The sequence below is a fragment of the Electrophorus electricus genome, chromosome 26, assembly GCF_041902795.1.
Source record: "Electrophorus electricus isolate QZ-2024a chromosome 26, ASM4190279v1, whole genome shotgun sequence".
NCBI classification, from domain to species: domain Eukaryota; kingdom Metazoa; phylum Chordata; class Actinopteri; order Gymnotiformes; family Gymnotidae; genus Electrophorus; species Electrophorus electricus.
The window spans coordinates 7,814,805-7,842,788 of record NC_137522.1 but is presented as its reverse complement, the minus strand read 5'-3'; the positions used below and the strand labels follow the sequence as shown (position 1 = coordinate 7,842,788).

At 41.3% G+C, this 27,984-nt stretch overlaps 1 protein-coding gene across 2 annotated transcripts; it reads left to right on the top strand.

The window, feature by feature from the left end:
* Window positions 1-126: 126 nt before the first annotated feature.
* impact (impact RWD domain protein) lies at window positions 127-21,375 on the top strand. Of its 2 annotated transcripts, none has more exons than XM_035523319.2 (11): window positions 127-411; window positions 506-634; window positions 758-810; window positions 1,167-1,229; window positions 1,529-1,614; window positions 9,352-9,483; window positions 9,703-9,797; window positions 14,677-14,750; window positions 15,912-16,002; window positions 18,161-18,295; window positions 21,041-21,375. In XM_035523319.2, exons 1-11 carry the CDS (start codon window positions 370-372, stop codon window positions 21,098-21,100), a joined length of 960 nt encoding a protein of 319 aa, XP_035379212.1. In that variant the 5' UTR covers window positions 127-369; the 3' UTR covers window positions 21,101-21,375. The 2 variants fall into 2 exon arrangements, with proteins under 2 accessions (XP_035379212.1, XP_035379211.1); XM_035523318.2 differs by having other exon boundaries at window positions 9,349-9,483.
* Window positions 21,376-27,984: the final 6,609 nt, after the last annotated feature.

The following is a 27,984-nucleotide window of genomic DNA, read 5'->3' as shown; positions in this document are numbered from 1 at the left end:
CATACTTGTTTATTTTGCAACTGGGCTAAATAACAATTCTAACAAACAAGAATATATATTTTCGGTTCATTTAAATAACCATGTGACAACGCTCACGTATGACCCCGGAAATGCTTTCGTGAATGAGTTTATTTGTTTCTTCAAAAGAAAGCGAAAATGGCCGGTCGCACAAAAAGTAAAGCGTGAGACCCTCTGTGCCTAAAGTCAAAACGGGTGCTCCAGCCAAAATGACAGCAGTCGCGGAAGGTTTACCTGTATAATTCGCTTCCTCAGGTCACAGCGCCACGAAAATATTGCACAATATTGCTAAGTTTGTAATAGCAGCGAGCGAAGGTGGTGAATTTATCGATTGCAATGTTCTGAAAATAAATGGACACAGCAGTGGAAAATGCGAGCGATCTGCAGTGTCAGGTGGACTGTGTTGAAAGCTCAAATTATATTGGCAGGCTGAGAGTGTTTTAAAATTTGTCACTGTCGTTACTTCAGCTTGTTGACTCCCTTATAGGTTGAAGAGATCGAAGCGCTTTCCTCCATATATGGTGACGAGTGGTGTGTGATTGACGAGGCAGCGAGAATATTCTGTATAAAAATATCAGATGACCTATACGCGCCACAGTGGTCTATTTGTTTACAGGTAAATAAATGACGTATTTCATTTGATTTTGTATCAGACCATAATCAGATGCAAAATTTTCCTCCATATATATATATATATTTGTGTGTGTGTGTTTTATTTATTTGTTATATTTTTTGGAAGATCATACTCCCCGAGGACTACCCAAGCTCAGCTCCTCCAATATACCAAATAAAGTAAGTATAGTGTCTTTGCAATGATTCCATGTGACAGCCAAAGAGAAGGGTGTATATTCTATTCCCCATTGGCAGCGGTAAATGAAGCTTTATTCTGAGACGGCTACAGAATGCAATTTAGCACATCTCTTAGTGGAATGAGTAATGCTTCTCTCATCAGGTTCCCTCCTGCTGTTCATGCCACAGGTGTTTGTCTTTTCATGTCATCGCGCTCGTATGTTTACGCCGTCAGTCTTGTTACTTTGTCGTTTACCGTGACTGTTGAAAAGATGACGATAAACGACAACTGGTTGCACAAAACAGCTCAAGCATGGTGTGTAGCAACACATCAACATTTTCGTTTTGTCCTTTTTCAGTGCAGCATGGCTAAGAGGTCCAGACAGAATCAAACTGTCCAACAGCCTAGAGGAACTCTACCTGTAAGCCTGTAACTCCCACACCACTTTATCTTACTTTCATGTAGTTTAGTTGCTTTGCTAATCACATTACTGTTACTTACTGAACAGAATAACAATGCTTATTCTTTATAAATCTGTTTTAAAAAAACAAGTATTGTGATAAATGCAGATTAGTGATGAGTACAAGTCTATAAATTGCGATAAGGGATGTCACTGTAGAAGTAATACAGTCATAAGTTCATTAAACAGTAAGATAACTTGGTGTGTTTATAAAATAGAAATCTTTTGTTTTCTGACTTGTGTGTGTTGTACCATGACAGGGAGAATGCTGGAGAAAGCATCCTTTACCTCTGGGTGGAGAAAATCCGGGAATTTCTAATAGAAACATCACAAAGTGGAAATGCAGGTAAAGGCTTAGTCATAACGTGTCACAGGTTTCATCACAACATGCAATATTATTTATCTTTTTATTTGCAAATCACAGTTGCACACCCAGACATGTATTGGTTGGTCTAGTTGGCCAAAGCCGTGAAAAGCCCTCCCTTCTCTTCAGATTGTCTCGGTTGCCAGTATATCAGCAAAGCTTTTTTCCCGGTGAGCCAAATGTTGAGGGGGAAACAAAGGTAATAGTAATATTAATGTCTTCCATTACGCCCACTGAAGATATGCGGATTTGTATTTTAACGCAGTAAATCACCCTGAAATCTGCTCAGGTGCCTGTTCAGAGGAAATTGAGTGCACTGAGTCACCGGATTTTCCTGCCATGGGTGATCATGCTTAGAGGAACAGCTCATTTATCAGAATGTTCCACAGCCCATCACAGTTAGCTGTCGGAGTTGGTTAGCTACTTCGTGAGAAAAATGTAGGGCAGCTCCTTGAGCCTAGTGGATGGTGAGCACTTTGAGAGCACATCTCTTCTGCTGATGTCTTTAGTAAGAACTAGATAGAGCTAGAGAGAGAGAAAAAATTGTGAACTAAAAACGGTTGAACATGTGCAGTGTTTTGGTCTGACGTTTTAAAGCTCATAAATCTTAAGCGATAAAAGTTTGCAAAGGGGACTAGTTGAGTGTGATGTGACTGGTCGTTTTCCATCAGTCTCTGGTATCAAAGAAAGTCGCTGACATCAGTTAGTGAGCACGAGCAGAGTTTTACCAGATTACAGAGTCAGTTTATGGCCTCGGCTCCTTCGTATTATTCACTAGGTGTCAGTGTTTTATTATAAAATCTGTTTCAGTCCTTTGCTTATCGCATATGTCACCTGTAGTATATTACTTGCAAACTGGACTTGATAAATGAAGCCTTTGTTCAGCTATGTTTGTTGCACCTCCTTAAGATGTCTAATGGACTCGGACACCTGGCCTTCTTTGTTCCTTGTTTTTCATTACCTTCTTCTGCCAGACAGCTGGTTAGCAACTTTCTACTTCTGACTTGCCTCAAGCTTTCTAGCATCTTGTGCTGCATATTACATTAGCTGTCAAAGTGTTGATTGGTGTGAGATATGATCTAGCAAAGAAGTGTTCAAATCTGGACCTCGAATCCAACTCCAATCCTGACTTTTGTAATTGGGCAGTCCTTTGTAGTTGAATACATGTCATTGTAACTGGTTGACCACTCTGGCATCACATCTGACTCCTAGGTAAAGAGAGGGTGGGAAATCTGTAGGACCGGAGCCTCGAGGACTGAGATGTGAATGTCTCTAATCTATCGGTTCACGTTAAGGTCTCCCTATTATATGTCTTCGAAAAGAGTGCATCCATGCATTAGAATTGATCAGATTGTTGTTGGTTGTTATGTCCATTCTTTTACATTGTTTTAAAATGTTTGGGTTGTTTAACTTAACTTTGAAGCTAAATTATTGGCACAGACCAAATTATTGGCTGATCGCTCATCATCTTTAAGAGGATAAATACATGTATAATCTGGGAACATGCGCCGTCTCCGTTGGGTGCTAAACAAATCACATCCTACAACAACGACAGCAGGTTGTGCTTGCACAGTCTCCTTGTGGGGGTTTTTTTTGTTTGTTTTTTTGGGGGGGGTTTTTTTTTTTTGGTTTTTGTTTTTTTTGAGTGGGGGTGCTAAACAACATGGCTCACAGAAAGCTTGGATTTTTGCTACACTGGGGACCACTGATTGCCAAAATCCATTTGCACGGGGGCCACTGAGAGCAGCTCAATTTCTCTGATGTTGCCTAAGGGTTGCAGTCCCTAGAAATCACTGCTGTCATCTGTATGCCTACTCAATAGTTTACTCTTCCCATAGGTGTCACTGACACTAATGAATAGACACCAGAATAGGGAGCAGAACAGAGATGGTGTGCGTCTGCTTTCACAGGTCAAGCCTGTCCCTGGTTATATACACTGTTCATAAGAAATATCTAGATTTTATGTGTAATATTTGTAAGGGGGACAAGAAACATCTTTTAAACTTTTTTTTTTTTTAACGTCTTCTGTTAAGTACATTAATGTTCTGTACATTTTTGCATCAGTTGCTGGTATGTGACATAAGATGGTTGGCATGGTAGCAAGCCTAGAACCACACATTATTAAATAAGCTTTGGTCCTATGATTTTTCTTAGAATGTTTGATAAATGAAATGCGTGTTCTAAGAAACATATGCGACAATGACAGTAACGTTTAAACACCTTTCCGAATGGCCAGATGCAAAGATTGAGAGATGGAGACTCCTCAACAGAAAACTGTAATTTGTGTCCTTCTAGGGTTTGTCTGTACATTGCTTCCTTGATTCACTTTCTCTTTTGGTCAGAGAGATTATACCCTGCTTTTGTCAAAATAATGATGGACACCGGCTGGGTGCAACCTCACGGGTTGCAGTGTGCGTGATCTGCTAGGAACCGTTGTCATTACCACCACGAGACCACTGTTTGTGACACAACATTGCGTAGCTGGGGGTGCTTAGGGTTTGTTGCCCAATTCCCATGACAGCGAATTAAACCGATGAGCTCTTATTGCGCTTCAGTGTATTGCCATAACACATTCGTACTTGTTTTGCAGTAAGATTTATAATGAATAGAGACCTTCAGGTTCCCCTCCGAGTAAAGGGTACAGACTATTGGACCATAGTGATGTGTGAGCCTGACTGTAAATGTGCTCTGAGCCTCTGAAAGGGAACTGCTTTGCTTTCCCATACACATTGCTTACCATCTGAATGATTCAAACTATCCAAGGGCAATAAAAGTTGAATATACAGTACTTAAAAAGTAATATGTGTAAAAGAATCTCTTATCTCGTATTGCCTTTGCTTATATATTGGGTATATTCTTTTTCTTATTATTTGGTTTTGGTTTTATATTATTTCTTTTGCAGCTCTCATTTGTTACTTTTTTTCTTTTTTTGTTGTTCTTGGCCAAATAATATGTAAACTGTGCAGTTTCTTATCAGCTGTTAAGCCAAGATTTATTGTTAATGCAGCAGTGAACATTACTTCACTTTAGAAATTTCCCATTTCATACTTTGTATACATTTATTGTGCCAAGATTTCCTTTATCACCTAAACTTTAATTTGTTTGACTAAATTTAAAGTTGGCAGCAGGATGAATGGCAATGAATGTTTGGGGTTTTTTTCTTCCAAACTTTCAGTCAAAACCATTTTTTTATGGTGCTTTAAAATCAGTCTCTCTATCAAAAGCATTTAAGTGACATCACAATTTTAATTTGTTATGACAATTATGAATGACTATTTTAGCGTATGTGCCCAAAATGTTTTGCATGTGATTTTTGAGGAAACCACTCACACTGTCACCCAATAGAGTGAAACCTCTGCTTCAAGACTTAAACCTTTCTAATATAATGAATATTTAATTGGCTCATTTTATTAGCTTTACATACACAAGAAACCTCTTTCTCCCTCCTTTGCACAGTGGCTGCAAGGAGGATAGAAGAAACAAAAACAAAAAAATCCTGCACTAATAAAGTCAGTTCTGTAAGTTTACCCCATTATTCCAGGAACATTAGTCACAGTGCAGTCATAAGTCTACGCTGTATCCAGTACAGTTAAAATGGTGGGAATCTCCACTGGTGTGATTTCTCTTCACCAATCTGTTTGTTCTCGTTATTTCTCTTAAATTCTGTCGTTCCTTTGAACCTAATGTTCTCTAAAATGATTGTATGCAGGATATTGGTTTTGAGGCTTTGATCTTGCAGTCTTGATAAAGTTGGTTTGGACGTAATGAAAAGAGAGCAAGGTGCAGAGCAGAAGGTTGGTGGTGCTGTAGTGCCGCTCCTGCTCCAGCTCGTCGATAAAACATTCTCGCAGAGCTCGGGCGAGATGTAATCAGGATCCGGGAGACGCCTTGATGGGCCCCATTAATTGCGTTCAGTGCTGCTGGAAAAGGCTCCACGAGCCAGGCAGTTTAAAATCAGCCTCATCGGCATGTTTACCATGCCGTACCCCCTTTGGTCCGTCCTAATGCCCTGACAGAATTTCACTTTTGCACTGGAGCGTGATTTAATTCCCCCCACAAATCCCTCCCCCCCCATGGTTCGGTCTACAGCCAAGTTCAGTTTCGCAGACAGTTAACGTTGTTGCTTCGGCAAGATGACAGCCATGTCCCTCCTGCACTACGCTCCGGAGACGATCTAAATTGAATGACTTTGATTTATTCGCAGTGAAATGAGAAACATTGCACCTCATCTGTAATAACCGAGCCTTTCCAACATCACACGACAGTCTGTCGTCTCATCGCTCTTGACTGCTGTTTCATCATTGTCTTGCCTACATTTTTTTTTCTTCCTTCATTCTCAGCATGCTGCTTGTGTTGGTTTTAACACTGTTATTACAGTCCTTCAGCCGGCTGCGAGGGTTCAGTCCGGATTTGGAGGAGCAGTCCTTATTGTTATTAGTTGCAATAGAAGGAATGGCAGTAATTTGCCATTTTTTGGCAGTAATTTGCAGGCAATCTGTTTTCAGATTTTGCAGAAGAAAAAAAAAGTTTAAACAGAGCTGCAGAGGCTTTTGAGGTGAATGAAGGAAAAGCGTGGTTTAAAAAGGCCAGACAAATGTCATGTTTAAATTTCACACTTACAAAAGTAGGTTGCCAACTCCACAGCAGGCCTGAGTTGTCATCCCAGCTACGGTGGAACATGGAAAGACCTTGCGGTTTGCTTGTTTGAGTGGACCTTTCGGCGCAAATGAGCACCAGGGATTGGTTGACGACATTGTCGGTGCGAAAACGAAGTTTCATAGTCGACGTGTCTTTCTTTTAGGAAAGACACAATGTCCTTTCGATCACACTTCTCTTATAGGAGAAACAGTGTGACCACAACAAAATTAGGAATAAAATTATATATTCATGGGAAGGAGATGTGGGCTGTCAGTGTGACAGAGAAATGTGAGATGGAGAGAAGTGCGAGAAGAATTGCTTCTGTCTAGCTGGTGGCAATCTGCGCTTGTTGTTTTTTGCGGGCACCTATAAGCTTTTCGGTGTTTCATTGAAAAGAAGAAGAAACAAAGATGTGAGAGGACTGTGACCCAAACAAACCCAGACAAATGCAAGCAGAGGGGCACGGGCTCAACCCTGGCTTTGGACAGCATTTGCGCAGTGGAGTTTGGGGCATGCGTGTTGCATCGTATTCTTCGAATGAGTGAATGGACTCGGGGCTTGACGAGGCTTTGTTTACTGCCTTTGTTTACTTCCTATATACACGCACCACCTCTTTTACTAGCAGCATCTCCCTTGCATACTGTCTCCCAGCTTTTGCTATTTATATATTATCAGCCACCCCATTAATCACTGGTGAGTTTCTGATCACAGGACAACTGCTGACTAGTTATTATTGGTGATATTATTGGTATGAGTGTAGTGTTGGGCAGTTTTACCACGTTTTTACATGTGTAACTGTTCTGGGTGTGGTTTCTACCTCCAAAAATATAAGGCCAACAGCATTCCTGTGGTCAGAAACTTATGGTTTGCCCAAATTATCCATGGCAACAGAAGAGCTGTAGCTGGTCTGCCCAATTTATTTTCTAGTAGTAATAATCATAGTGATCTTAATCATAATGACTTAACACGTTTTAATATGTTTAAACTGTAGCTCAGAAGTGCTTTACAGTGTAATGTAAGAACAAAGAAAAGATAAAACAGGAAGTCAAAAAATAAAATTATATAAAAAATAGTAAAAACAAGAAAATCTATCAAGCAGCAAATAAGAGCAGTGTCAGAAATTAGTGGGGTTTTTTTTAAAGAATTTAAAATGTAAAACAAAGGAAAGTAATGTAAAAAAAAAAAAATGCACCAGTGCAATATTGATGAAAATAATTAAGAACTACTAAAATGCTGAAATAAAGAAATGTTTTTAACAGTAATGGAAGGTACCTGACAAATATCGTAATGTGTTCCACATCTGTGGTGCATAAGGCTGTTTCACTACTCTAGGGTTCATGTGTGGAATGTGAAGAAAGCTAGCACGCCATGAACTTAACACATGACCATTAACGTTTTGTAACAGTTTTTTGGTTGTTGTATTATGAAGTTCTGATCAAGTTTGCAGTGAGTGTATATAAACTTGCTGTCCTCAATTCTCATGTGAAATTATACTAAATCCAGATATCGTTGTGGGTCTCCTGATGGCTGTCTTTACTAACACTGCCAGGACCGCAACTGGAGACGTTTTCAGCAGAAGCGCTTCCAAGCACAAATGAACCCTTACTCCCACTTCTCCCCGACACCCAGTCATGTACCGAAAATCTTTTAATGAAGCGCAGTGACATTAAGCCAGCTTGTCCTTGTTTTTCCCCTAAGCGTCTGACGCCGCTGGCCACTGGCGGCAGCTTTCTCAGCCCTCGTCCTCCGGCCCGTTAAGCTCCACCCTTCAGCCGCCCCTGCTCCCAATCAGAAGACTCATTTCAAGGCAGGCAGCAAGAGAGCAGACCTTCCTGCTTGCTTGCGCCGATGGCATATCAACAGGCAGTAGCAAAAAATGGATTCCGTGCGACTGCTCATGAAAGATCATGTGCAAGGTCTCACGCACGAGAGCTCACTGGAGCTGCGATTCACGGGGTGATTAGAGTATTGGAAAATTGATCGCTTTATGCATCCTGTTTTTTTTTGGTTTTTTTTCTTTTCCCACACAGATGTAACATTCACAATCTCCCTGCTCACTGGGCATGCAGAGTGGGGGGGGGGTTGTATGATTGCATCAGCTGCTGTTGCCCGAAGAATGTGTTTTGTCCTCTCTAAACTATCCTTTTCTCCATTAAACAGACACGCATTCACTTGCTCTCTGTGGCTCTCTGGTCACGGATATTTAATATTACCAGCTGTATGTTGGAGCTAAATATTTTACAAGGGTAAGAGATTTTTATAGAGGTATGCTTGATGCTCTCTACCCCAATAAGCATGGTAAGGTGTCATTAAAAGTGGCACCTTATTTTCCATAGGGCAAACATCAGGGCTGTTTTTACAGTCATTATACTAATGAGATGCTGATAACAGCAGGCCATTCCATGCAGCCTTCTCCAGGAGATCAAAAGAAGATTTAGTAAGGTCATGAATATTCAGATAAGGGGCTGGCAGGAGCGAGTGAGCGGGTGAGTTTAGGAGGGTTTCTAAAGCTCGAGTTTGAAAACCCATGATTAACGCCTGAAATTAGTGTGCTCTAGAGTTATAATATTAATGTGAATATGACATAAGTGGTCCATTTTTTTTTTCTTTCATACATCATCTTGCCTCACTTGTACTCATGTAGTGATGTTTTGTGTGATCTCAGATTTTAATCATGTTCTTTGTCCATATGCAAAACTTTGACCCTTGGGCCCCTGCCATACTTTAAATGGTATAAACAGACGATTAATTTTCCTTGTCATATTTTTTTGGAAGGGCAGAAGGCAAGTTTGCATTCAAGTGGGGTATAAAATGTAACCGATTAGCGTTAGTCAGTTGATAGCAGAAGATTCTGCTTCCTGTTCTTCCCTTTCTCTTTAGAGTAAATATTTATGCCATTTTTAAGGGTGCCAGGTTTGTGGTTTAACAAGACCCTTGAAACAGTCATGAAACTGTGTGTGTAAAAGACCATTTTATTGCAATGAGTTAAATAGTGATGATAATATTTTTATTGTCGCTCGCAGTCTTTGTCGTTATGTATAGCTCATGTTCATTTGAGGGGGCATTGGTGTTTGTCAGCAGAAGGACCAGAGACGGTCAGAGCAATCACATCTGAGGAAGAGGATGACACCTGGGATGAAGGCGACATTTCCAACTACAACGTTCTAAAGCTGGACATGGGGCAGACGCACATCTTCTCTAGCTCGTCAGCAGGCATGTAAAACCGAGTCCTGTCCTTGTGATCTCATCAGCTTGCGATCTGATTAAAATTCACACGTTAAAAAACTGATGTAGCTACAGAAAACGGCTGCGTGATTCCCTTCCTTGGCAGTGTTGGTTTGAGCGCGGTGGAATGTTCTCGCCTACCTTGTTGGTCCTCGGCTTGTTGGGTGGATCCTGAGTGGAAATGTTGTGTGTCTTTGCCACACTCAGATGAGCAGCTTCCGCCGATTAAACACGGTGAGCCGGTCACAGACAGACGCAGCACCTTCCAGCCTCATTTAGCACCTGTAGTGACGCCTAAGCAGGTATGCCACATTTTCTGTTCACCCAATGGCAAACCGAAAGGCTTGTCTAATATCGCATCTCAGGATTTACTCACTGACTATCATATCAAAAATATTGCAGGTGAGGAATGAAGAAGAAACAAAAAACTAAGCCAGAACCGCAGAACATTGGTAACTTCGCTAGTTTTACCTGCTGTGATTGTCAGTTGTTTTTGGTGTCCAAAGTACTCCACAGTTTTATGTTTTTCTTGCTCCTACACACTCATGAAGGAGTTAATAGTTACCCAATGTGCCAGTTGGGCCAGGGCTAAGAAACACACAGGCGTACAACTCGTAGTGTCCCCTGAGCTGGGTTAGAGAACCAGTGGGTTACATATGGTCCTTGAATTAGGAATGCCAGACCTGAATGTTGAGGCTTCATATTGTGTGGAAAACCAGCCACCAGCGAGGCACATTTGGTCCTCACCGCCAGAAGGGCTTCTCCTTTATTTCCCCTGTAGACACCTGTTTTGAAATGCCTCTCTATTCAGTCTCAAGTGCGCGTTCATAATTTTCGAACTGTTTTGAGCCGTTTCAGCTCGTCACTTTCGGAATGCCTGACTTTCAAAGCCCTGAGCACACTCCACCGCCACAGCAAGAAGGGGGAGCTTGCCAGAGTTTCACAGCTGTTCCTGCTTTTTCCGCCCAGCTAGGTCCACCGCAGATGACTCATTCGCACCTGCCCGGCTGATTGGGGCTGCTTTGCTGCTGAGCATCCTTCATTTAGGCTTTTTTCATCCTCCACACAAGTGATCTATCAATAATTCCCTCTCGGCCACTGGTTTGATGGCTCACTCGCTCGTTGACAGCAAAGAGGGAGGGAAAGAACATTACTCTCCTCCGTATAAGTAATTTAGCCCAGCCAAAGTGCCTCTCAGATTGATCAGTTTGGCGTTTGTCTGGGATCTCTGAATCAACAAGTCCTTAAAACTGCGGAAAACCCCACCAAGTGGGCTATCTGATGACTTGCCTGTGGCAGTCACTTCAAGCACTTCCTTTGGGTTTTATCTTTATATAGAAAAACTCACTCATTTCAGAGGGGTATTGCACTGCACCAAAAGAATGTTAAAACAAGAGTGTCATTTTTTTTAAAATAAATAATTCTCTTAGTAAAGTCCTGATCAGACACTTCAGACACATTCATATTTCATACCCGTCGTGTTGTGTTCTAAACTGAATCCTAGCAATGGTCTTTAAACTCTTACAACAGTGCAGCATGGTTAGCCATGCTGTCAGCCCAGTGCATGTAATGAGCTCTTTCTGGGTTTAAATAAAATACAGAATTTTCTTTTGTAATCCTAATGGTGAATTGTTTTTCCATTTTTGTATGGCCACATACCACTTTCTGGATACCGTCCAGCTCTGGAGGCAATTGCTTTGTTTCCTTGGCTTGGAATGAAGCTCTGGTTTCATGGCCAAGACTAAGAGAGATGACCACTGGGATCCAAAAGCTGCTAACGAGCGTTGTGGTGTTGTCTCCGGTCAAAGCTTTGTTTCTGTCTTTTCTCACTGCGCAGACGGGCACTGCTCTGACTGCCTTCTGTCGACACGGCCCCCCAATCCCTACACACGCCTGCTGCAACAGAAGTCCAGAGGATTCTAGCAGCCAGCCGGACCGCATGTCACACGGGGGGTGGGGTTCGCCTGGGTTTCCACTCGGACTTCCCAACTTGTTGTTTGTTAATCATCATCACAGCACTGGCCTTTGCAACAGCGAAGGCCACTATGTGTGAAAGTGCGAACGAACAAATCACAAAAGGTTTTATTGTGTGCGGTAAGCATCCTGCTCTGGGGGTTTTGGTGGCTTTCACGTGAACCATCAAATGTAAATCACTTGTTCCAATCATTTGGAGGTATGTCACAAGACAATGCAAGCGTAGCAGTATAATATAGTGTTTTGTCCATATCCTGCAGCCCTAGTTTGGAGTTGTGAGAAGGAACCTCCCACACTGTGTCACAGTCTTTACAGGAGTATCTGTGTAACGTTGGTGGCCCGAGGTGCCGCAGGGCGCGGGGCAGGATGCACAGACTTCCTCGTCGGTGAAACGCATTTATTAATACAAAACATATATGACACAGGTAGCACGTACCCACAGCACCTGCGGAAAACATGACTATACATCTAACGTTAAACGAAGACGCACACGCACGAACAGGAACTACACACACCACGTTACGGTTACAAAGATCTACAAAAGCACATGCATAGTGACAATGACCAACAAAGGGAGCACACACAGACAGAGGTTTAAATAGACACACAAGACATTAACACTGAACCCTATACATGCGTGTATGGAGGGAGGAGCAGTCCATGACGGTCTGAACTGTAGGATTTTAGGTATGAGAATGTTTGTGAGAACCACAACTCCTTTTTTTTGTTCTTGTAGCCTTCCTGCAGAGGAAGAGCATAGTGTTGTATCTGTCATTGTTCACAGACTTTTACGTATGAACTAAACGTGGACATTAAGGCCCACTAAAAGGCGTGCTGATGGTAGCTTTACTAAACTCTGGAGGAATGTTCTGTTTTTCGAGCTGCCGTATGCAGTTTTGTCTTCAAGGATGACCTTGATATTCGTATCATTGCACGGTTACAGTCATGTTCACAGAACTGAGCGAAACTCTAGACCCGTACAAAAAGGACATGTGGAATGACCAGCCGTTCTTTGCGGAGTTCAGTTTCTTTCCCCTATGGAGGTACTTGATGAAGTAAAGAGTAAGTAGCTGAATTTGAATAAGTCTAGTTGATGACTGGTGCTTTTATTAATCCAACATTACATAATACGGCAAATTAATAAGTGTTTTATCTCCAGGGAAACCCTGGTCTTGTTGGATAGAAGTGAATCCTCTTGTGCTCATGAAGGAGGACGGATATTTCCGCTTAGGAAAAAAAGAAGGAAAAAAAGACCAGCAGTGTGGATTGAGGGTTTCATAGCCTGTAATTTGGTATGCTTTGTTTAATCTCTCTAAAAAATCTGGGTTTTGATCGTTAATAAAAGCAGACCAGTCTGAAGGTTATAGTTTACCTCTTAAGTGTTAGAGTGGTCTTGATGCTAACGTTATCCATTGCTCAGAAGGCACATCACACAGAAAGAGGTGTGCATAATTATACAGTAATTACTTTACATACATCCTCTTGTTTTGCCCTTTCGTCTTAATAAATGGTGATTCATGTTAACTTCATGTATAAGAATGAAAAGGAAATTAAGAGGGAATCAACGGGGAATCTGTTAAAAAGGCGAAACGATCCGGCTTGCCGGACGTAGCCAGCCACAGTGATGGAGGATATGGTAAGATGATTTTCCACCAGCGCACGGAGCTCAGTGAACAGCCGAGCAGCGTGGTGGCATGCCTCCAGGCTTGTTTTTCCGTTTCCGCTGCAACTAAGAGGATTTGGATTTGGCCAAGGAAGGCAACATTTAAAGATTTATTCAAACAATTAAGGATTTTACTAGGAAAGCAAGTTCATCATTAGCCAACACCAGTGTGCATTAATATTGCCTAGGCTTGGTGTTGGGGGATTGAGCTTTGGTCCTGTGCGATGTCTGTGTTGCTGGCTTAACAGAAGTTACTGAAAATTCTGACAAATGTCAAGTGAGTGGAAATAATCTTGAATAGAACTAAATCCTCTTTCTAATGTGCATTATACCTGCTGCAGAATAGTCTGTCACGGTGGACACATCCAAATAAGTACAGCGCCGTAATAATGGACTAGCGAGTGCCACACAGTAATGATGAACCAAGCCATTTTCCCACAGTGTTTGAGACGCAGGATGTCTCTAACTGTCATATGGCTATAACTGTCTTTAATGCATACTGCTCGTGCTCATACACAAAGCACGTCCTCAATCATTCTAAAATGAAACTTTTACAGCCGTCACAGCTGCCGAACCCAGATATCACGCCTAAACCCAAATGACTGAACAGGACTGATTTAAGCCTTTGATCTCGCTGGTAAGATTCGGCTTCTTTCTGTGTGAGGCTGCAGTTCGTGTGCAACAGATGTCTGCTTCAAGGACATTCATCTGCCAAGTCATTGGTGCTCTTCCCTCTAGAGTAATTTATGTCAGTAAAGTTTGAATTCATAAATGTGCACGCTTGTTTTTCAAGGAGTCACCTAACGCTTCCATGCTGAATTTGAATTTGAGTTTAAATGCATTTGACTTGATGAGGGCTGAGATGCTCAGTATTCATGAACTTTGTAAAGTTATTACAAACTTTGCAAGGGTAGACCTTCAGATGTCTCTACCCTAGTGACTGAATTCCACGAGCCTTTAGTGTTCTGATACACCACATTCATATCAGTGGGGACTTTATGCAAGAGTACAGTGTGATATTAAGCTATTCCAATATTTGTGTCCTACAAAGCAATACCTATACCCTGATTTGTTCTTCTCATTACATTTGGACATGCTGTGATGGGAGAGGAAATTGGTGTGGGCACTGCAGTAATTTCATTTGCAACCCTATCTTTATTTTTGGACCAGTGTCTTTCATTAGGTTCATTACATTGCGTAAATACAGACTTCATTATTTAGCTAGGCCACAGGCTATTAACACTCACAAGTGCGTGTGCGGGTACATGCATGCATGCACACATTCTTTCATTCCATCACAATATTAAAAGTCAAAATGTGTGTCCACGCACTCACACATTTGTGTGTGTGTGTGTGTGTGTGTGTGTGTGTGGACAAAAAGGTGTTTCATTTCCCTACAGTTGGACAAGATGTGAATAGGCATTTTAAGTTTGGGGGGGGGTTTTGTTTGTTTTTGTTTGTTTACTTGAATAAAATGAACACGTTGGAGAAATGTCTCTGACTTGTAATATATCAGACATGTTTTCTGCTGTTTTTTGTTGCAGGTTCAGAGGGTGTTGGACAAACTATATGAAAACAAGAAAATTGCAAGTGCCACTCACAACATATATGCATACAGGTATTTATTGCATGGACGAAATGTAATGCGTGTGTGTGTGCGCGCGCGCGTGTGCATGTGTAAGTAGTTCTTGGGAGTTTGAGTGTATAAAGCTATGGAAATTCTGTGGACACGAGGCAGCCATTATCTGGAGGGGTTAACCCACAAGTGATACTGACAGTCAGTTTGTAATGCTCCCATTATGCAGCACTGAACAGCTTCACACCACTGTCCTCTGCACACTTGCTTCTGCAAACACAGCCTCTGCAGCTCGTGAGAACCTCTGGAATATCTGGAACTCCTGTTTTCCTGTTATATTTAGTAATAATAGAGAGAAACATTCATTTGGTCTGAACATTTTCCTGGCAGATGCCTGAAACATGAAGGAATATTGTGATTTTTAACCATATCTCTAGATTACCATAGACCACCATATCAGCAGTGTTTCCCTGTACTTGCCTGGCTACTGGAAATATACTTTTATTGGAAACCTATGGGCAATTGTAGTTCTGGATTTCTTTATCCACAACTCTCCTTAGTATCTAGTTACATTTATATAGCTCCTTTCTCAAAATCAAGGATGCTTTATAGACAGATAAGCAGAAACCACAAGACCAGGACAGAGCATCAACCATCACTGGACATCACATAATTACACGCTGGTCACATTGATGCAGGACAATTTAGAATATTCAGTCAACTTAACCTCCATATTTTGGACTGTGAGGAAACCCACACAGACAGGGAGAATGCAGAAACTCCACCCAGATAGGGGCTCAAACCTAAGACCCTAGCACTGAGACAAAAACATGCTAGCCACCAAGCCACCGGGCTGCCCTTAGACTTCCATTAAAGGAATACTCCAGCATTTTGCGATGTAATCTCCTTCTGCCGCATCTGTAGCAAATCATTTCAAAATTAGTTTTTTTGTTTGTTTGTTTTTCTTTTCCCCATTGATGTACAAAAAAGCCCCCTGAAATGATTTTCTACAGATGTGGTAAAGAGGATATGACTTTAATATACTGGAACATTGTGGTTTACAGTACTGACCGTTATTGTCTGGGCATTGAAACTTCTAAGAAACTAGCTATTATTGTATGCATATGGGGGGGAGAGAGAACTGTCCGACTACACAGGTTCACAGGCTGCTCTGTTTTCCTTTGCTCACCCCGTTTCCAATAGGATATACTGTGAAGACAAAAACACATTCTTGCAGGACTGTGAAGATGATGGAGAGACCGCTGCTGGAGGAAGGCTGCTGCACCTCCTGCAGGTGTGTGTGTGTGTGTGTGTGTGTGTGTGTGTGTGTGTGTGTGTGTGTGTGTGTGTGTGTGTGTGTGTGTGTGTGTGTGTGTGTGTGTGTGTGTGTGTGTGTGTGTGTGTGTGTGTGTGTGTGTGTGAGCAAAAGAGAGAAACAGACAGAGTAGCTGATATTACATCTGAGTTGTTACTGGCTACTACTCATTTGGAGTAAATAAGAGCTGGGGGGTTTTTTGTTGTTGTTTTATTGTGTTTTCTTTATTTTTACGTGGTGCGTCACTTGTGGCAAATGACAAACTGATTGCATGTGAATGTTTAGGACAACAAGATTATCATTTACCATCTCCAGTGTGCATGTGGGATTGATTGGATTGTAGGAGCCCAACCGTGTTCCTGGAGACCTACTGGAAAGTTAATTCCAGACACCCCCTCCAGCTAATCAAAGTGTTCAGGATCAGAATATCGATGCGAAGTGTATTAAATTAGGGTTCCTTCTAAAATGTTTAGGCCGATAGCACTCCTACCACAAACTGCAGGGCAGTAGATCTCCAAGAACAGGCTGTGTTCAAATATAATCTAGTGGTGCCAAAACCACAATTTCCTCTAATTAATCATCACTGATTGCCACATGTCCAGGAGGTACTACTACTTAAAAATCCAGACTTTATCAGATTCACTTCAGCTCAGATGGCATTAGACCCCGAGACTGTTGCTGATTCTCAGTGAGGCTGTGTGGTCCATTAGTGTTGTGTGTGTGTGTGTATATCTGTGCCTCTTTGATTCACATTTGTTATCAAGGGAGCAGAGGTGAGTAGGACCCACCGCTGTTGGTCCAATTACGGAATGTACCATTCAGTCATTTTCTGGCAGGTTGAAATATCGAACCTGCTAAATTGAACCTTCTCCTGCAAGGGGCTATACTGAAATAGAAACGCCACTAGCCCAGCTTATGGTTCTATTCGCAGGCTACAGTGCGTTAAACCTCTCCAATGTCTTGGGGACAGCAGGCGATTATCTCGGGCGCTGTTGCCTTACGCGCCGTACTCCCAGACACGAGCACATCATTCATCCATAAACTCCTGTCTTATCTTTCTGACTCTCTGTGTACTCACCCCAGCTCTGCAAGGGAGCGTGTGAAATCGATGTAGCATTTTAATCAAAACCCAATTTCACTTTCACTCTTGGCAGACTGTGATATCTCAACAGCTAAAACCTGACCCGGGCGTGGAATGGTTGTTTTTTGGGGGTTTTCTTTGTATGTCCCCCCCCCCTCCTCCCCCCAGTGCTCGGTGCGCACCAATCCTGCCCTTTTAAATGATGAATGAAGATATGAAAATGAGGCCGTTAGTAGTGGAACACTCGGTGAACATCTCATGCCGCCATTTAGACTCCATAGCGGTGCCTCACACTGAAATCTGTGGACGCTGGGTTTCTGTTGTTGCGGCAAATTGATAAGCTTCGTGTGACGATTCCCATTTTGTAAGAGCTTCCTGTAAAGTGAGCAAACGATTTTTCTATATGTAAGCTGTTTAACTACATCAACATTGTAAACTGTTTCCTGGCCTGAACTTCCTCTCGCACCCACTCAATTTGGTAATCGCACGCCGTCCATTTATGGAGCTGGATGTGATGCCGCGAATAGACAGTAAATGAGTCATCTATTATTAGACTACACAGATGTCTCAGACCCCTCCCCCCCAGGCAGTGTGCCAATGACACCCCTGTGGTGCTTTGTGATTGACAAGCAGTTGACATATAGCATTTTTAACAAAGAAACATTTTGCCTTTTCTTTATTTTTTTCTGCAGGGTCTTTTTCCTTTTAAGGCTGATTCCCCAGATAGGATTTGTCACCTTGCGTGCAGTCTCAGAAAACCTGTAAAATATTGAAATTGTTGATGGCGGAGTGATAAGTTGCCTGGGTTTTGCTGATTGCTGTGCGGATATGAAGTGTGATGCACTGAGACGCACAATGCTGTCCCAAGCAAACCTGTCTTGTCATTCAGTTGAACTAAAGTGTACGTACGTCGCTAGTTCAGTGCAAACGCGTAATGCTTGATTCAGAACTTTTGGTATGACTATAGATTGACCGACCCAAGTGCAAACAATGGCTGTATGAAAGATCTAGAGTTAAGGCTGCTGTATGTGTCTGGTTTATTTGTGTGTGTTCTAGATTCTGGATGTCAGGGATGTGCTCGTGGTGGTGTCACGCTGGTATGGGGGCATTCTGCTCGGCCCTGACCGCTTCAAACACATCAACAATTGTGCCAGGACCATCCTCGTCCAGGAGGGCTACATGGACAACGCGGTGAGATCAGCACCGTTGCGCTCCCTTAATCTTGCTCGCCCTGACGCTCTAGCTATGCCAGTTACGTTTCTGCAGGTGTTAACATGCAAAGCTCTGAGCAGAAGCTCGGTGTAGATGCCCAACCACCACGCTGCCCTTCTCTGCTCACCGAACACGAGAATATCCACGAGACTCTTGCTGAAGGGAGTGCCCTCAGAATTCCTTTTGTGTGGCCCATTTTCTCTGCTCAGTCTTATTCACCCTGTTTTTGCTTTGTCGCCATAAAAACAAGACTCCCTGTAATCGCTGTGAGAATATTTCTAGAATAGCTCACCTTTTAAGTGTGCACCACCGGAGCTAAACCCACAGTGACAAGGTTATACACATCATGAAGTTCAGGTTTGGAGGGGACTGTGGAGGCTTGTGCAACAGAGGCTGACATCTGCCAGGAATTCGTTTGTTTGTTTTTTTTTTCCTTTCATTTCTGTGCAAATGCTGCAGGATTGTCATGGTTACAAGGGCAGCATGAGTGTTCTGGATTTTACTGGGTTCTCTGAGCTTTGTACCTTAGGTGTCTGTGCTGTGGATCTTTCTGTTACACATGCAGACCTGTGTACATGGGAACACATACACAGAGACATGCGTACACACACACACACACACACACATATATACACACACCAAGACCCACACCCAAAGCAATGTCATTTAGACATTTGCAATGTTCTGTATTTCACACAATTTAGGGTACACACTTAAAATCGTCATCTTAAGAATATGATCAACTCATGGCACGTTGGCTACAAATTTCTGTTTCCTACATTCACAGCAATGGTGCAAAGCACAAAAAAGCACTTTGGTGCAGAATTTCAGGAGGAGACGCGTTGAACGCCACAGCAGAGTATAAAAAATTGTTGTCAGGTGGTTGTATATGACTGTCTAAAATTTGCATAGCACTCTCAAACTGAGCAGCGACGGTAACCTGCGCTTTACTGCAGCATGAGATGAAAATGCACCGACATGCATAATGTTTATTAGTGACAGGCAGTTGGCGGGGAGCTTCCATTAAACGTAACTTCTCCAGGCTTCCCTCCCTACCTAGTGGCTTGTTTCAGATTTAATATCTAAACTGCCACAAGTAATTTGAGATGAAAGCTCCATATCTTACAAATGATCACGATCCCATACTCACTGCCAATGTACATTTAGTGGACAATAAATATGAGTGGGTTAGCTCAAATGCCAATGGGGGGGTGGGGGGTTGTTTCTTAAGAATAATAATGCAGAGTTTCTGGTAATGTTCCATGAACATTATAAATTGAAAAACATTTTCGTGACCTTATTTGTTTGTTTGTTTGTTTGTTTTTCTTGTGGATGATATCCATCGTACCTCTGTTACTGCTGGTCTGGGGAAAGGTTTAGACTTCTCCCTCCTGATGAATGTAAAGAGATGGTGAAAAAAGATCTGACTCAGTTAAGGTAACCCAGGGATGTTAGGTTTATCTCGAGCTGGACCATAGTGAATCCATCAGGTTTTGGCCAATTTCTTTGGTCTGTTGGTTTGTACATTTATGAAAAAACTTTTCAAATGTAATGCATCTTCCATTATGTGAAGCCTATGTTGTGATAACTCCATGAGACGTTACTAAACTGCTGGCCTGGTCTGACCTTATCCGATTTAAGTGTTGCCATAATTAAGTATTTTCACCTCTTAGCTTGTTTTGATTTTTTTTTTTCTTTTGATACTCTGAAAATCAAACAGCTGCATAATTACCAATTGTTTTAAATGTGAGAGGTTCAGTAACTAATACTACCACTACTACTATGACTAATTAATAATAATAATAATAATAATTATCTAAAAATACATGTTTTGATTTACTTATAAGAAGAATACAGCAAGCGTTTTGTAAAATATTGTGAAATACCACTGAGTAATTACTACCCTTCAGTGCAAGTCCAGCAATTCTGCTAATGACCTACAGAATGTGAACAACTTTTCCTTTTTTAATTTTTTTTTAATGAAACTGGGCAATCGTTGGGAAGCCATTTAGTCTCTAAGGGAGTCATTTAAAAAGCCAACTCGGGGGCAGAATTTGGCTTCGTGCTGCCACTAATTGCCATCTTTGCCCTCTTAAATAAATTTGTGGCAAAATTAAGCACAGTATATTCATGAGCTCACCTGGCTATGGTGCTGCTAGACTATAATCAGATGTCCTCCTTTGGGCCGAGGGCAGGGCACACTGAATGCCACGTGCCCCTGTGCTTAGTGGACCCAAGTCAGATGAGTGAAGAGACGACATTTGCAGCTGTCAGTCGAGTCTTTATTTGCGTCAAGTGCTCCCTGCTCAGCTCAATCTGTGATTATCAGTGAAATGTACTTCATTGTGAAATTGTGCGGGTTGTAGAAGCCCTTTCAGACCCTAATACAGGTAGAACTGAGATGAGGAGGAAGACGAAGCTGAGGTCAATTGTGCCCAGTTCGACACGTGCAACAAATCTGGGCTTTTATTAATGGCCATCTATAAGGTTATACCCATTTCTGACCGTTAATAGGATTTCCCCATATCATCCTTTCTCTTTGCTGTTAGATAAATATCAGTGTCATTTGTTCCTATGTATGAATTTGTGTTGCTGTTCTGTCTTTGCGCTGCGGAAAGACTATTGTATTTATGCTTCCTTTGTAGTTGCCCTGCATGGTGCCACTTGCTGGCGCTTGCTCTCATCCTCTTGGATCTTATCGCGTTCTCTCCTCTTCTCCCTTAGGAGGAAGCATCAAAAACAGTGGGGAAGAGCAAAAAGCCCAAAAGCAAGAAGATGAAGTAAAGGCTCCGGCTTGTTTCTTAGCATTGTTTTTACCGTCCCAGGGAAGAACATGTCAACAGGCGTGTTTTAGTGGATGAAAATGTAAAGATTTACAATGTGGAGGAGAAAAAAAAAAAGCATTGACTGGAGTGCTACCACAGGGACAATGTTTACAACTCTAATATACATAAAACATCACAAATTTGCTATGCTAAAAATGGACATGAATCATGAATTGTAATATGCGAATTTACATGACTTCAATATTAAAAAAGGCAAAAGCTGTCTCAACAACATTCTTGAGTTTATAATTTGTGATTTGCACACTAATTTGCAAGTTCATTTGCAATTGAAGTGGTAATTGCCATTTATGCGTCTCTGAGTGGCCTGTCGGTTTGGTTCAGAGCAGTGTGTGGGGTGCTGGGACTGCTGCCTGCAAAGCCAGGTGTCAAAGCTTTTATCCTGTAATCCCTTTAAAACGGAGAACCCATTTTTCTCCCTCATATCGACTGTTAGTTTAACATTAAATATGTCAGAACATGTGAAATGTAATTAGGATATTTTAAGAAGTTGCTTGTCAACACAGCCTGGTCTAATTATCGTTGGTGGGGCATAAGGCCAGTCAAGCTCATCCATGTGTGAATGAATGCTACTTCCAACATTGCTTCACTCCCTTAGCCTGTTTCATATTTGGATGCTGTATTGCATTTTAATGAGTTTGTCTTATCTTGCCAACATTTGGACAGCATACAATTATTTTTAAAATTAACCTTGGAAGAACAAGGCGTAACAGTGCTTTTATCTCGTGTCTTTTATCTTTGTTTCTGCAAAGAGAAATGGGAAATGAAGGACATTCTGTGAAATGTTAGACTGGATACTGTTAAAAATGTTGACACAAAATATGCTTTCAGACTTTATTGTCTTGTTTCTGGTTTCAAAAGTTGGGTGTGGCCACAATTTAAATACAAACTGAAAAGTCAAATCATGACAGAATTCAGCATGAATATTAACACTGAGGGACCTCTGTGTTAAGGAACACCAGGAAGTGCATCAAAGTGCTCTCAGCTTTGAGATATTTGGGGGGGAATATTTCAAATGGAGTGGGGTGTGGTTTAATATTAGTGGGGAATTCAAAACTCATTATTGTACACTGCTATTTTTTTTTGAAGGGGTCACAGGTCCTGGACTGTTGGAAGTTTTGCACCTGGATGCTGTTATTCCTCATTGGCACTTTTTGGCGGTTTCTATCAAGTCATTGCTTTTTTATTAGCTTTAGGATTATAATGTCATCCCCCTTCTACTGCCGAGTTCTTTCAAGCATCCCTCTAGGCCTGCTCTCCCTCTTGTTTCTCTGTCCAATGAATATTAATGCACCTTTTGACTGGTGCCATGACCCTTTCAGATTCAATTCTTGCTCTCTTTCTCTCAAGGGGCATCACTAAATATTTTCATAGACCTTTGTTGTGTCGTGTGGCTTCTCGTCTGGAAAGCTGAACATGATCTGCATGCAGAAGCACTGTGCCTTACTTGTTCAAAGGCAGCATGTCACAACAGAAACCAGTGTACAAACAATTGCATTTTGGTAGCCATCACACCTCATTTAGTAGTCTTCAGACAATTTCAGTTGGTCAAGATACCGCAGAAGTCCAAAATATTTTTAGAATGTTCATACCTTTGTTTAGATGTTGTGTACTCTGAAAAAGAGTTTAAAGACCTTGGGAACCTAGATCTGTATTTTCTCACCAATAAATGTAACCTTGCTTGCTTGTACATATGCAAAGAATGAATACTGTTCCTGTGACATTCGGGAAGCGAGGCAGGATTCCGAGGTGAGACTATGTTTTAAACCGACACAGACGTTTATTTAGCACAACCAGAGAAAGAAACCAAAACACGAAGAACAACAGTAAACAAGAACAAGACGTAACACGACAAGCTATAAATGTTACAAACCACTCTAGGGAAGCCAAAACGCAGCATACCCATGGTCAAACACAGAATGGGACCTTAAATACATACACTAACAAAGATGACAACGAAGGGCAGGTATGACAAATGGAGGGGTGTGGTGATGAGGAGAGATACATGGACATGGGAGACATTATTCATTTATTTCTAAGAGCATACGCATAGCTGTGCTGTCAAACTGGAACGTCGATTGAGTCGTTTGTAGATGTGGATCAGTATACAGTAGTAATTGGCTTGGAGTAACCGATCCTACCCAGACCTGATTTCGATTTTATAGATCATACAGTCTCACAAGTCGAAGCATCCCAGTGATATCAAGATTGCATCCAAACAGACATTAAATTGAAATATGCTGTCATTAGCTACAGGAAAATGCACTTTGCGATGAAATAATTCTTCACTGTCCACACTCACAATCATGAGCTAAATTCTGCTGGAAATAAAAGCACATATGAGTTTCTGATTTAATCAGAAAATCTCTAATCTTGTTGATGTTCTTTCAGAAACATCATTTTTTATTTCAATTTTTGTTATTTCAATGTAATTTCTATTTGCAGGTATTTGAAAACAATTTTAAGATCATCCCACCTCCCAAGTCTAACTATAAGAATTGTATGGTTATTCGTATCAAAGATAGCACTGAGACGGAGCAGCAGTAGAGCGGATAGCATCCCAGAGTCTGTATTTAAATAAATGTCATTAATTACCTTAATTAGAGCAGTGTCAGGACTTTGTGCAGGGTGAAATCCTGACTGCAGTTTCTCTACATAGCTCTTTAAAAGTTATTTAAAGGTAAAGGTGATGCCCTTTTCCCCCATAGTTCCCTGGGGTCATGACCAGCATGCTTTGGTCAAAACACCACGAGATGCAAGCACAACAGAACCCTTCTCACACACACACACATTTATTTCAGTTCCAAACAATGTTTCACAGCCTATCATCCTAATTATTGCACAATCCTAACTGTAGCAGTCTGAGTTATTCCAATAATTGCACAGTTCTACAATTACTGCACCGTCCCATTCTTCCTGCAGTTTCCAACCCCCATAATTGTCACACAATCCCGCAGTGAACATAGTCTCTTAAACCAGCCTGTAGTTATTACACAGTCCCTCAGATAATTCACAACTGTTCGGGCCAGAGTTAGACTCTGAGCAAGAGGCTCCTGAACAAGTTTGAGAATCAAGAATATGTGATGTTTTTGAATGGTTAGTTATGAACTTTGTCACTTTGACATTTCTTATTGTGTGTTTGCTAAGTCGGCTAAGGTCACATAGTCTTCTTGGCTGTGTTGCGGACAACCCACTGCTAGAGACTGGAATGTTTATAATATGTTTATGTAGTGTCACGGTGTTTACATGTAGATAATTAATGTTAACATTAATTAACATTAATGTTAGAAACCGGGTTATAGACTGCTTTGGCCGAAGGGACAGTAAAACATAATGGGTGGGCATGTCTTTAATCATTTTTTGAAAGCAAGAACTATATTCAGAGCCTGATTCAGGGAGGGATGTGAGGAGATGCCAGTCCCCCATTAGGAAGAACCATGGGAACAGCCATGCCCCTTGATAAACGTAGCATTTCCTTTTCCACCCTCTTTGGATTAACGTGATGTCTGCTTTCACGCTAACCTTATGTGCAATTTACACACCACGCCTTGAGTGCATCAGGAATTCTTTGTGCCAAACATCTATCAGGACAGATGAAGTGGTTGCATAGAATCACAGGCTTTTCTCTTTTCACCAGTAACTCGGTGGAGGGTTTGGTACGTCCTGCATCTGCCTTAGATAATGCAGGAATTAAATCTTTGGACTTTCTTCAAAAAGGAAATAGTAACCAGAATAAACTAGTGAAAGATATTTGGAGTTAATAAGACTGGAAATTTATTCCTATAATCTTAGGGGATTGTCTTAATATTAAATTAAAGGTTTAAAAAATGCTAAATGCTAATATAAAATTTGACATCAGCTGCATTTTCAAGACAAAACCTGCTAAATGTGATATTACTGCTAGCAATGTAGCTAACGCTACATTACACCTGTGCATTTAAACCACATAAAGACTCAGAGAAAGGGCTTGATAAGCCGAGCTTATTATACTGGCTCAAACCAAAATATAAAAAACAAAAATGTAAACTTAAGCAGAAAACTAAAACGTTGTGTGGCCAAACATGCACTTTTGAAAAGCTTTCAAAACTGGTGGCAACAGTGACCAATCGTTCATGTCGAGAGCTGCTCTGGTTTACACAGAGCAAAGCTTGCAGAAACTGGGATCTGATACAATGTGAAGAAGCAAGATTTGGCAATGGTAAGTTCACCTTTTTTTTTAAATACTTGTATTTCCCCACAAATGCAACCGCAAATCCCTGTTTTAGGAAAGGTTTTGTTGCCAGTCCTGCTTTATACAGACCCAGTGAGACAAAGAGGCTTGCACACACATGTTTTTGCCAACTGTAGCTGGTACATTGCCACCAAAAATATACTTTATCCATTCAGCTGTTCTGTACCCTAATCCTGGAGGAAGGGGAGCTAAATCTGAACAATTTGCTACTCCCATATTTTTTGACTTAGTCAGCTCACTAAATAGGTATGTGGATAGGTAGGCACTCCAGATACTCAAATGTATGCGCACAAGCACTGGAAAAAAAAAAGTTTTTCATAATATGTCCACTTTAAAGATAGAAAGCCAATAAGTTGTTTAGTATCATACAACAATTTTAATACTTTTTAAAATGTTTTCTGGATCTTTAAAGGGCTTAGAGTCAATCTTCAGTGTGGTTGTCTTTCCACTGGAGTGTGAAAATGTTCTTCCTACAGAGACCGTTAATCCCATTTTACCCAAGCAACACTTCAACGTGGTAACAGGCAAAACTGAGGAGTCATTTAAGGTAATACCACATAAAGCCATGCAAGACAACATTAGTGACTAATCAAGGCTTTCCTCTGACCTAATTTATTCTGTATTATTTGTGTTATTAATGTTGTTACTTGAATATGGTTGTCACAAGAGTCTTAATTTTATGTATTTTTGTTTCAGAATTTCCCGAGTTGGGTCACACAAACAAGTTAATCACCACAGCAAGAGCACAAAGTATATGTTTCTTCCAAACATGGCTGGCACGGGTAATTTCCATCCAAACATGGACAGCAAGAGAGAGACATTAGCATTGCATGAAAATGCTTAATTTGCATCGCATGTAAGAAACCCTGCCCTTTTGTATAGCCTACTGGCCAAGGACAGTATGAACTGAATAAAATTAATTGGAGAAATCAAATCAGCAAATTAAATGCAGCCAAACAGGGTGTCGTGGTGAACGAAAAGCAGGGAGAAATGGTAATAGATGTTGTTTTTTTCTGTCAGAAGTGGGTCTCTTAGATGTCCTCAGTTGTTTACTCAAACGAGTGTCCAGACCCTTCATCTCAGGAGATCAAACATCACAGTGGTGTAGCAGAAAGCATTCTTTACAACCATCTCCCCTCATTCTTTCTGAGGAGGTGGAACAAACCAGGCAAAAGAAACCAATCTCTCACACTAGTTCTTTCCTTATTCAGCCTCAGCTTCTGCAAAGGACAAAAACATCCAACATATGCTTTGAATTTTATGTCGAAGCAGGCTTGCTCGGGCTTTCCGTTCTGGGTTTTGCTCACTGCATGTGGGGAGTTGTTTGGAATGCTGATGTGGAAACCTAATTACTAATGCATCATTTGAATAGTGAGACCAGACTAATTCCCTAATGATCCGCATTTATTCGTTAAGAAAGAAACATTGCAAAATTAAAACGACCTACCGACCAAACCAAATTTATTTATATAGCACTTTTTACAACAGCAGTCTTCATGAAACAGCTTTACAAATGTGTGAGCTTAAGCCCCCATTGAACAAGTCAAAGGCGACAGCGGCAAGGAAAAACTCCCCAAGAGTATCAGGGAGAAACCATGAGAGGAACCAAGACTCAAAGGACACCACAACAAGAACAAAATAAATAGTAAAGAACAAACTAGATGATAAGAACCAGTAAGCAATAGAGCTTTATTATGGGTTTCGAAACCCCTCTGTGCAGGAATGACCCAGAAAGAGCCAGTTAGCCTAGAGCTTTCTCTGTGTTCTGGCAGGTGAGGAGGATGGGTAGAGTTGGGGTGAGAAAGGTTAGTACAGGCACACAGTTGAAGCGCTCATTGACATTGCACTTTGGGTCCACTAGGTGGAGCCAAACTGTTCTGTGTAACTCATTGTATTAAAAAAAGGAAAATAAACAAATGACATCATAATGAATACAGCTGGCTCAGGAGAGAGGCACATGTAATGAGGCAAAGGTACCACGGCACAAACGCTGGTTGCAGCATTCCAAATGTCCTGGGTGTCTCTGGATTCAAATGCCGTTTCTTGCATTAGTTTTCATGTGGACTGCCAAAAAAAATCTGAATTACCAACAAAAGCTTGAACTTGTCCCTGTCATCTTTGTAATTTTCTCTTCTAGGAACTATTCACGTCAGTCTTAGTTCTTTAGCACTTCGTACACCTGTGTTTTGTTTTTGTTTTTTGGGGGGTTTTTCTTTGGGGGGGGGGGGGTGTATGTTTTATGCATGATTTCTTGCATGCCTTTGTGCTTTGGAGAGGGATACTTATTGTTCTGTCAAATCTGTGTATGCTGTTTTCTTATGCACTGAAAAGAGTCAGACATCTGCTGTACGGATGATTAGTGCACATCTTCAAAAAGAAATTTAAGGAATATCAGTGCCATCTTTGCAATATCAAACCATAAAACATATCAGTGCTTTTAATTTTGTATCTAACATCTCATCCACTAATGTCAACTTCAGCGGCCCCCAGAAGACGTTCACAGTAGGAGGCATTTAGCTTTTCTGAAGTTTAAAGAAACCTCACAATTTTTTAAATTACAGACGAGGTGCTGAATGCCATCACGAGCTCAGCAG